This window comes from Squalius cephalus (genome assembly GCF_949319135.1).
Source record: "Squalius cephalus genome assembly, chromosome: 9".
Classification (NCBI taxonomy): domain Eukaryota; kingdom Metazoa; phylum Chordata; class Actinopteri; order Cypriniformes; family Leuciscidae; genus Squalius; species Squalius cephalus.
Genome location: NC_137130.1, coordinates 335119 through 347085, shown reverse-complemented (window position 1 = coordinate 347085; position 11967 = coordinate 335119). Strand labels below are relative to the sequence as shown.

The window sequence follows — 11967 nt, the reverse complement described above, 5'->3', positions numbered from 1 at the left end:
GAGTAAAGCATCAGATCCCACTGGAGGAGTAAAGCAGGAGTAACACAGAAGTAACACAGGAGGAAAGCAGTAGTTAAGCAGGAGTAAAGCAGGAGTAAATAATCAGATCCCACTGGAGGAGTAAAGCAGGAGTTAAGCAGGAGTTAAGCATCAGATCCCACTGGAGGAGTAAATCAGGAGTAACGCAGTAGTGAACCAGGAGTACCGCAGTAGTGAAGCAGGATTCCCGCACGAGTACCGCAGGAGTAAATCAGGAGTAACACAGTAGTGAAGCAGGAGTACCGCAGGAGTACCGCAGTAGTGAAGCAGGAGTACCGCAGGAGTACCGCAGGAGTACCGCAGGAGTACCGCAGGAGTACCGCAGTAGTGAAGCAGGAGTAACGCAGGAGTAACGCAGTAGTAAATCAGGAGTAACGCAGGAGTGAAGCAGGAGTAACGCAGTAGTGAAGCAGGAGTACCGCAGGAGTAAAGCAGGAGTACCGCAGGAGTAAAGCAGGAGTAACGCAGTAGTGAAGCAGGAGTAACGCAGTAGTAAATCAGGAGTTACGCAGTAGTAAATCAGGAGTAACGCAGGAGTAACGCAGGAGTAACGCAGGAGTAACGCAGGAGTAACGCAGGAGTAACGCAGTAGTGAAGCAGGAGTAACGCAGTAGTGAAGCAGGAGTAACGCAGTAGTGAAGCAGGAGTAACGCAGTAGTGAAGCAGGAGTAACGCAGTAGTGAAGCAGGAGTAACGCAGTAGTAAATCAGGAGTTACGCAGTAGTAAATCAGGAGTAACGCAGGAGTAACGCAGGAGTAACGCAGGAGTAACGCAGGAGTAACGCAGGAGTAACGCAGTAGTGAAGCAGGAGTAACGCAGTAGTGAAGCAGGAGTAACGCAGTAGTGAAGCAGGAGTAACGCAGTAGTGAAGCAGGAGTAACGCAGTAGTGAAGCAGGAGTAACGCAGGAGTAACGCAGTAGTAAATCAGGAGTAACGCAGTAGTGAAGCAGGAGTACCGCAGGAGTACCGCAGGAGTGAATCAGGAGTAACGCAGTAGTGAAGCAGGAGTAACGCAGTAGTAAATCAGGAGTAACGCAGTAGTGAAGCAGTAGTGAAGCAGGAGTAACGCAGGAGTAACACAGTAGTAAATCAGGAGTAACGCAGTAGTGAAGCAGTAGTGAAGCAGGAGTAATGCAGGAGTAACTCAGTAGTAAATCAGGAGTAACGCAGTAGTAAATCAGGAGTAACGCAGTAGTGAAGCAGTAGTGAAGCAGGAGTAACGCAGTAGTAAATCAGGAGTAACGCAGTAGTGAAGCAGGAGTAATGCAGGAGTAACTCAGTAGTAAATCAGGAGTAACGCAGTAGTAAATCAGGAGTAACGCAGTAGTGAAGCAGGAGTAACGCAGGAGTAACTCAGTAGTAAATCAGGAGTAACGCAGTAGTGAAGCAGGAGTAACGCACTAGTGAAGCAGGAGTAAATCAGGAGTAAATCAGGAGTAACGCAGTAGTAAATCAGGAGTAAATCAGGAGTGAATCAGGAGTGAAGCAGGAGTACCGCAGGAGTACCGCAGGAGTACCGCAGGAGTACCGCAGGAGTACCGCAGTAGTGAAGCAGGAGTAACGCAGGAGTAACGCAGGAGTAAATCAGGAGTAAATCAGGAGTAAATCAGGAGTAAATCAGGAGTAAATCAGGAGTAAATCAGGAGTAAAGCATCAGATCCCACTGGAGGAGTTGGAGGAGTTGGAGATGTTGGCGGTTCTGTGCACGCTCCTGGTCCTGCGCGCGCCCGTCGCCGCGGATGTGCAGGCGCTGAACTGCAGTCAGCTGAAGGACGTGTTCACGGCTCTGGGTTTGAGTCCTGTCAGCAGTTTTCCCGCCGAGGAAACATCAGGTACACGAGTTTAATCACACACCGCGAGTGAATGAAGGAGACGGGGCAAGTTGTCACAATCTGCATCTCAGTAACTGTTCTCCAGTCAGTGTTTGCTGGTTTCACACTGTAACGGATTTAAATTACTAGAATGATATATTATTTAATTCTGTCCTCCAGGCGAAGTTTACAGAATCATATATAACTGTTCAGTAACAAGTGAACACAATCAAACAACAATGTCACTGTACAACGAAGGCTGTGTGAGTGATTTTCAGAAATATGATTGTACTATGCATTTTCAGTTTATTGCACTATACTGTTCTTCATGGATGATCTTGTTTCATAGTCGTTTTGTTGACATTTAACTGAAAAACCCATAATCATTTGTGACAACTTGCCCCGTATAGTGTGGCATATTGGTGGAAATGTGTGTTAGTTTGTGTAGATGGTTCATAATATCATATCAACTCTGAGTTTGGCATCTCTATTGTTTAATAATGTGAATTTACAACTCATACTCTATATTATGTTCAACTCTCGTGTTGTTTTACAATAAAGCTGCTGGATTTCAGTTTCAGTCTGTCAGGTTTATTTGAGCTGAAAATGACTGAAATACTGAGAAACATAAAGCGATCACTAGAGATGGACCAATAATTGCTAACGTATAATTAAAATCTCCCTCTCTCTACATAACTCAATATTTCTGAGCCTGCAAACTGCAGATTTGCTTCAGCGATCCTGTTTGAATCAATGAGACTTACAGGGAATAATGATATTATTTTGCATATATTAGCAGACTTTCATGCACATCCTGGCCGCTTATATATAAATATAAGTCATGACTCATGGCTATAATTGTAGGTCTGTTTTAAAGATGATAACTCAAGGCCACCTCCTGGTAAAGGTCCCTATAAACATCAGTCTGTGGTTTGTGAGGATTGTGTGATGGACTGAAAGTATGTCAGTGATGAAGGACCTGTGATTTCTGTGATTTAGAGTTTATGTGAATGTCACTTCCAGTAAAACTTTATTTTTTTAAGGAATGTCACTCAATTTCTCTTCCATGTTTTAAAGTAAACTTGTTGTACGGAAATTTGTTTGCCAAACATTTTCGTTTTAAGTTTTATGCCTTGATTACGACTGTCTTTGACAAAACATTTGCACAATAAATCATAAAACACTTCATAGTGCCCTATTTTTGTTAAACTTGTAATAGTTTAGACATTCTTTTTGATTATCAAAATTTAAGAAAACCATTAAAATGGAATCCAGAAAAATAAAACGGTATTTAAAAAAAAAAAAAAAAAAAAAAAATTAAATGCTAAAAATGTAATTTGTCTTAAACTTTTAATAAATTGTTAGAATTTCAATTAATTAGAAATACTTTTTGATTATTAAAATTTAATTTAACCATTACAATTGAGTTGTAATTTGTGAGATGTATTTCCTCAGTGACGTGGATGCATGCGACGGCTGCTGTCCGCATTATATTGCAATAGTAAAGTTTGTTTATTTAATTAGTTTAATTGCCATATGTTGCAAATCTCCTTATTTGGATTTGCTGATAAGAGGCCAGAGATCTCTTCAATTCTGTTCAATTCTAGTTTATTTCTATAGTGCTTTTCACATTTCATATTGTTTCAAAGCAGCTTTCAGTGTTACAGTGTAGGAAGTGTTCAGTTATAGGAACGTTCATATTATATACACCTATAATATAGTTCATATGACAGTATTATAAGTTATAGTTATATGTTTCTCCAGAGCGGCTCTGAAAATAACAGAAATGAAGCATCACTGAACTGACTTAAGCTGGACTGTGACGCTATTGTATTCTGGACACAAACTCTGTTGCATTATTTTCCTGTTGTCTCTGTAAAACACTCTGTGTTATAATAGAAATAAAGGGTTAGTTATCGTCATGTATTGAGTTAAACTGACGTAATGAACACGTTAGGCAGCGATGACAGCTTGTGCTTGTATGATTACAGTAAGGATACTTTGACAATATTAGAATAATGGTTAAAAGTTTTGCATGTCCATCATCAGAAATCTTTGGCCAATCTGGTGCAAGTTACTGGAGATTGAAGACTGTGTTTCAGTGTTTTAGCTCAAAGCAGAGACTGAAACACATCTCCATGATCAGACAGAAGAGATGTTGGTGTGTGAGAGGTGTCCTTCATCCACACGGACCCTGTTCGCCTTATTAATACACTTTCTGCTTTTCAGTCTCCATCTCCAGTCGGAGCTGGTTTGATTAGCGCTGGTTTAATGCCATTAAGAATTCTGTGTTAGAATGACAACATAATATACAATTTACACATTCTATATAATTCAGTTCAATATTAGAGTGTTTTAGCTCATTTTATTCCATTGTTCAAAAGTTTGGGGTCGGTAAAATCTTTCAGTGTTTCTGAAAAAGTCTCTTTTGCTTAATAAAAATACAGTAAAACAGTGAAATATTATTCCAGTGTAAATCATCTGTTGTCTATGTGAATATATAGTAAAGTGTAATTTATTCCTGTGAACAAAGCTGAATGTTCAGCATCATTACTCCAGTCTTCAGTGTCACATGATCCTCCAGAAATTACTCTAATATGAGGATCTGATGATCAAGAAACATTTATGATTATTATCAGTGTTGAAAACTGTTCATATTTCTGTGGAAACTGATACATTTTATTTTTCAGGATTCTTTGATGAATAGAAAGTTCAGAAGAACAGCATTTATCTGAAATATAATCTTTTGTATAATTCTGAATGTGTTTACTGTGACTGATGAGTTTAACTTTAGAGCATGTCTGCTGACTGAGAGCCGTGTGTGTGTGTGTGTGTGTGTGTGTCCACATGTCTGCTGACTGAGAGCCGTGTGTGTGTGTCGCGTGTCCAGGAGCCGATCTGCAGGTCTGCGCTGCTCAGAGATCCTGCTGCGACTCCGAGATGGAGCAGGTCTTCAGGAACAGAAGCTCTCGGGACTTCCAGAAGCTGATGGACGACACCAGCGAGGAGATGAGGAACACGTTCATGAGCGCTCATCAGAGACTCGACGGTACGATCCCCATCTCTCCTGAATGTCACACACTGAACCTCTTCCACTCAAAAACACTTCAGTACTGTCATGATTATGAGCATTACAATATAATATGAAGGTAAATCAGTAGCAAAACTCGAGAGCACGTAGATGTGAATTTGAGAACTTGTACAATAAATGTTGGTACTTGTACATGAACATTTACACTCACAGCTCCAATGTGAAAACCTGTAAAATAAAAATATGAAGTTGAATGTTGAAATTTGCACTCGCATACAATAGTTACAAACCTGTATTCTGAATCTGAAGCTGCAGACAAGTAGACACAAATGTGTAAAATGCCATTCACAGAAATACAACGACAGACACAAACTTGTAATATATATTTTGCGTTTAATCTTACATTCACATTCGCAGTACAACCTCAATTAGGCACTTGCAGCTTCTCAAATCTGTCACTGCAATTTCAAATTTCGCGCCTTGACTTTTGCTACTCTTTTCGCGATATATCAGGTGCAAAACTAACTTGTGCACTTGAAACTCAGAGGCGGTGAGAGAGAAAGGGGGGCGGGAGGAGGGGGGGTCAAAGGAGCCGTTTTATTGGTTGGCACCTAGCCAATGAAATGGGACTTCGATGATGTCACGAAACCCGCGTGCACTGAAACGCTATCTGCTTTTCTGTAGTATGCATTAGCATTGTGTTTACTGAGTTTGATAATATCGTTTATTTCTTTTAATATCAGTCTAATGCATTAAGCCATGTTAGCGTTTCAGTGCACGCGGGTTTCGTGACATCATCGAAGTCCCATTTCATTGGCTAGGTGCCAACCAATAAAACGGCTCCTTTGAACCCCCCCACTCCCGCCCCCCTTTCTCTCTCACCGCCTCTGAGTTTCAAGTGCACAAGTTAGTTTTGCACCTGATATATCGCGAAAAGAGTAGCAAAAGTCAAGGCGCAAAATTTGAAATTGCAGTGACAGATTTGAGAAGCTGCAAGTGCCTAATTGAGGTTGTACCGCGAATGTGAATGTAAGATTAAACGCAAAATATATATTACAAGTTTGTGTCTGTCGTTGTATTTCTGTGAATGGCATTTTACACATTTGTGTCTACTTGTCTGCAGCTTCAGATTCAGAATACAGGTTTGTAACTATTGTATGCGAGTGCAAATTTCAACATTCAACTTCATATTTTTATTTTACAGGTTTTCACATTGGAGCTGTGAGTGTAAATGTTCATGTACAAGTACCAACATTTATTGTACAAGTTCTCAAATTCACATCTACGTGCTCTCGAGTTTTGCTACTGATTTACCTTCATACTTTACAGTGATAACAGGAGATTACAGTAACAGAGATTGCTCAGGCTTTACAGCAGATCTAGAATAAAGTTATTGTCCAGATAAAGTTAGTTTTGATTGATTCACTTCCATTGTAAAGATCATTAGTGATTTAGGGGCCGCTAACACACACCGGCCGCTCATTCACACAACAACAGTGCCCGTGGCTTGAGAACGCAAACCTTAAGATAGGTTCCAAGCCTTGAAGAAAACAAAACAAAACAAAAAAATAATCTGTATATATACAGTACAGGCCAAAAGTTTGGACACATTACTATTTTGAATGTTTTTGAAAGAAGTTTCTTCTGCTCATCAATCCTGCATTTATTTGATCAAAAATACAGAAAAAATGTAATATTGTGATATACACTCACCTAAAGGATTATTAGGAACACCATACTAATACTGTGTTTGACCCCCTTTCGCCTTCAGAACTGCCTTAATTCTACGTGGCATTGATTCAACAAGGTGCTGAAAGCATTCTTTAGAAATGTTGGCCCATATTGATAGGATAGCATCTTGCAGTTGATGGAGATTTGTGGGATGCACATCCAGGGCACGAAGCTCCCGTTCCACCACATCCCAAAGATGCTCTATTGGGTTGAGATCTGGTGACTGTGGGGGCCATTTTAGTACAGTGAACTCATTGTCATGTTCAAGAAACCAATTTGAAATGATTCGAGCTTTGTGACATGGTGCATTATCCTGCTGGAAGTAGCCATCAGAGGATGGGTACATGGTGGTCATAAAGGGATGGACATGGTCAGAAACAATGCTCAGGTAGGCCGTGGCATTTAAACGATGCCCAATTGGCACTAAGGGGCCTAAAGTGTGCCAAGAAAACATCCCCCACACCATTACACCACCACCACCAGCCTGCACAGTGGTAACAAGGCATGATGGATCCATGTTCTCATTCTGTTTACGCCAAATTCTGACTCTACCATCTGAATGTCTCAACAGAAATCGAGACTCATCAGACCAGGCAACATTTTTCCAGTCTTCAACTGTCCAATTTTGGTGAGCTCGTGCAAATTGTAGCCTCTTTTTCCTATTTGTAGTGGAGATGAGTGGTACCCGGTGGGGTCTTCTGCTGTTGTAGCCCATCCGCCTCAAGGTTGTGCGTGTTGTGGCTTCACAAATGCTTTGCTGCATACCTCGGTTGTAACGAGTGGTTATTTCAGTCAAAGTTGCTCTTCTATCAGCTGGAATCAGTCGGCCCATTCTCCTCTGACCTCTAGCATCAACAAGGCATTTTCGCCCACAGGACTGCCGCATACTGGATGTTTTTCCCTTTTCACACCATTCTTTGTAAACCCTAGAAATGGTTGTGCGTGAAAATCCCAGTAACTGAGCAGATTGTGAAATACTGAGACCGGCCCGTCTGGCATCAACAACCATGCCACGCTCAAAATTGCTTAAATCACCTTTCTTTCCCATTCTGACATTCAGTTTGGAGTTCAGGAGATTGTCTTGACCAGGACCACACCCCTAAATGCACTGGCGTCGCGTCTGAACACGTTGTTGTCTTTGGAGCTCCATCCATCGATTGATTTATAATTCTTGATTTCTCTTTAAACTCACTTACAACGAACATTTTCTACTTTTCCTCACCTCATAGTTACAACGCGGACTGTTGAGCAGACGCGTCTCATGCCTAGTGATCCAATGCCGGATACTCTTATAGGTTACTCCTGTGGATCACGGCTGAACGCGTCTTCTCCGCATTCATTTACAAACAAACATTTTTTCGCCTATCGTGCGTCTACTCTACACCCGTACCACTAAAAAGACGGATTATATCCAAGACTTAAGCCATAAATTAGTATTAATATTGATAGCATCACTGGTAGCGTCGTTGCTAACTTAACGTACTGTCCATCTGTTAAAATGGCGAATATATCAGATGTAAGTAGTCTACCTTTTGGTGCAGGTGAAGACACATTTGAGCTGCACGCGGTGCAGTCCGAGCTGGAAGCTGTTGAGAAACAGATCCACGACCTTTTAGTGAGACAAGCCGAGCTGATAGACCGGCGTTTGGCTCTTGAAACGTCACGCGCCGATGCACACAAATCAGTGATTAACGTTACTAACCCGCTGACTCCGACCTCGTCTACTCCGTGCGTTTCTCAACATCGGTCCCGAGCGCCGAGGTCGCGATCAGCCATGGTCTCGTTCACTCCGGCTCCAACATGCCACCACGAAGCCTGGATATTTCCGCAGCGGAAGACGCGAGTCAGGTCTAGACCAAGAAAACTGTCTCCGACCCTCCCGGTTTTCGAGATATCCACACAAAACCGCTTCTCCCCTCTTCGCGAAACAGAACGCGATGCTGTGATCATCGGCGATTCCATCGTTCGACATGTACACGCTACGTTAAATAAAAATAAGGTGCATAGTCACTGCTTTCCTGGTGCTCGTGTTTCTGAAATCGCCGCTCGCGTTCCCGAGATCCTGAACGAGCGCGTCGGAACTGTTGTCCTGCACGCGGGAGTGAACGACATCAGGCTGCGCCAGACGGAGGTTCTGAAGAAAGACTTCAGGAATCTGATCGATACGGTACGCAGCACATCGCCTGATATAACGATCATTGTGTCAGGACCGCTTCCCACGTACCGACTAGGTCATGAAAAGTTCAGTAGATTATTCGCGCTAAATGAATGGTTAATGTCATGGTGCAATGAGCAGAAACTGCTCTTTGTAAATAATTGGAATCTGTTTTGGGAGCGTCCTAGGCTTTACCGTGCTGATGGCTTACACCCAAGCAGATTCGGATCGGATCTTCTGTCGGATAACATCTCCAAAATGTTAAATACCTTTTGACTAGTAACCAAAAGTCCAAATCATAGTCTCTGCTGCACCAATTTAACTGATATAAATAGTGTTGAACATTGCATAGAAACTGTGTCTATTCCTCGTTTAGTGAGATCAAATAATAAATCTACTGCAGGATCTAGAAAAAATCTAATTGTTATTAAACCAGAGAATGTTGCTATTAGTAATCAAAAACAATTTCTAAAGCTAGGTCTTCTAAACATTAGATCACTCACACCTAAGGCAGTTATTGTAAATGAAATAGTCACAGATAATAGCTTCGATGTACTTTGCCTTACTGAAACCTGGCTTAAACCAAATGATTATTTCGGTCTAAATGAGTCTACTCCATCAGGATACTCCTATAAGCACGAACCCCGTCTGATTGGTCGTGGCGGCGGTGTTGCAACAATCTATAGAGATATTCTCAATGTTACTCAGAAAACGGGCTATAAGTTTATTTCGTTTGAAGTACTTGTACTAAATGTTACGCTCTTAGATGTTAGAAAAACATCCCTATTATCTCTAGCCTTGGCTACCGTATATAGACCGCCTGGGCCTTACGCTGATTTCCTAAATGAGTTTGCAGATTTTCTCTCAAACCTATTAGTTAATTTCGATAAAGCATTAATTGTTGGAGACTTTAATATCCACATAGATAATTCAAATGATGCGCTAGGGGCTGCGTTTACAGATTTATTAAACTCCTTTGGGGTCAAGCAAAACGTTACCGGACCAACTCATCGTTTTAATCATACACTCGATTTAATTATATCACATGGAACCGATCCAACCGATATAGATATCATTCCACAAAGTGACGATGTCACTGACCATTACATGGTAACTTGCATATTACGTACCCCTGTAATATATCATGCTGCGCCGCGTTATCGATTAGGTAGAACAATCCTTCCATCCACCATAGATAATTTTTCAAATAGCTTATCGGATCTGTCTCAGCTGCTGCCTGAACCCAAACAAACAGATGAACTTGAGGAATTAACTAGCATTATGAGCACCATTCTCTCTGGAAAATTGGATATTGTTGCACCCATTAGACTAAAAAAGGTCAGAGAGAAAAGTAAAGCACCATGGTACAACAATACTACGCATGTTCTAAAGAGAGAAACCCGTAATTTAGAGCGTAAATGGAAAAAAACTAACTTAGAGGTCTTTAGAATCGCGTGGAAAGACAGTATGTCACGTTATAAAAAGGCCCTAAAAGAGGCCAGAGCTGAGCATCTCCGCAAACTAATAGAAAACAACCATAACAATCCTAGGTTCTTATTTAACACCGTGGCTAGACTAACAAATAAACAGATGTCTCCTGAACAAAATATTCCGTTAGAGTTTAGTAGTAATGATTTCATGAAGTTCTTCACTGAGAAAATAGAAAACATCAGAACCACAATTGTAAACGTTCAATCCTCAATCGCGTCTTATAACTCAGCCTCAACTATCACCCCGCAAGAACAATTACAGTGCTTTACAACTATAGAACAAAAAGAGTTAAATAAACTTATCACTTCCTCTAAAACAACAACATGTTTACTAGATCCTATACCAACTAAACTATTGAAAGAAGTGTTACCTGTAGTGGAAGAGTCTCTCCTCAATATTATTAACTCGTCTTTATCTTTAGGTCATGTTCCAAGAACATTTAAACTAGCAGTTATAAAACTTCTCATTAAGAAACCACAATTAGATCCACATGATCTAGCAAATTATAGACCCATTTCAAATCTACCTTTTATGTCTAAAATACTAGAAAAAGTTGTGTCCGCTCAACTGGGCTCCTTCTTGCAAGAAAATGACACCTATGAAAAGTTTCAGTCTGGATTCAGGCCGCATCATAGCACTGAAACTGCGCTCGTTAAAATCACAAATGATTTACTTTTAGCTTCTGACCAAGGCTATATCTCAATACTAGTTTTACTTGATCTTAGTGCTGCGTTCGATACTATAGATCACACTATACTCTTAGATCGACTACAAAATTATACTGGTGTTCAAGGACAAGCATTAAGCTGGTTTAGATCGTATTTATCTGACCGATACCATTTTGTCTATTTAAATGGAGAAAAATCGATCATAACTCCAGTAAACTATGGAGTGCCGCAGGGATCTGTGTTAGGCCCTCTATTATTCTCAATATATATGCTGCCACTTGGAAATATTATAAGGAAACATGGAATTAGTTTCCATTGTTATGCTGATGACACTCAAATCTATATTTCATCACGGCCAGATGAAAACGCTAAATTATCCAAATTGACAGAGTGTGTTAAAGATATAAAAGATTGGATGACGCGCAATTTTCTTTTATTAAATCCAGATAAGACAGAGGTAATACTTATCGGTTCAAAAAACCACCCACAAAACCTCTCACAATACAACTTTAACATAGTAGGATGTCCTGTTACTTCATCCTCTACAGTAAAAGACCTGGGTGTTATACTTGACTGCAACCTGTCTTTTGAAAATCATATTTCATATGTTACAAAAACAGCCTTTTTCCACCTTAGAAACATTGCTAAGCTACGTAATATGCTATCAGTTTCTGACGCAGAAAAGTTAGTTCATGCATTCATGACCTCGAGACTAGATTACTGTAATGCTTTATTAGCCGGTTGTCCTGCATCCTCAATAAACAAGCTACAGTTAGTTCAAAATGCCGCCGCTAGAGTTCTTACTAGATCAAGAAAATATGATCATATAACACCAATTTTATCATCACTACATTGGTTACCTATAAAGTCCCGTATTAATTACAAGGTATTGCTACTGACTTATAAAGCCCTAAACGGCTTAGCTCCAGTCTATTTAACGGATCTTCTATCGCCCTATAATCCATCGCGCTCTTTAAGATCACTAAATTCGAGGCGTTTGGTCATACCTAGGATATCCAGATCCACCAAAGGAGGGAGA

General features: G+C 40.6%; 1 protein-coding gene across 1 annotated transcript in view; it reads left to right on the top strand.

Moving 5' to 3' along the window:
- Positions 1–1728: 1728 nt before the first annotated feature.
- gpc6b (glypican 6b) overlaps positions 1729–11967 on the top strand; it is a gene marked incomplete at its 5' end in the record, with an annotated part of 42771 nt that continues 32532 nt past the window's right edge. The window contains 2 exons of the mRNA XM_079881782.1: positions 1729–1873; positions 4743–4901. Coding sequence (XP_079737908.1) covers positions 1729–1873; positions 4743–4901 — 304 coding nt within the window. The remainder of the gene's footprint in view (positions 1874–4742; positions 4902–11967) is intronic.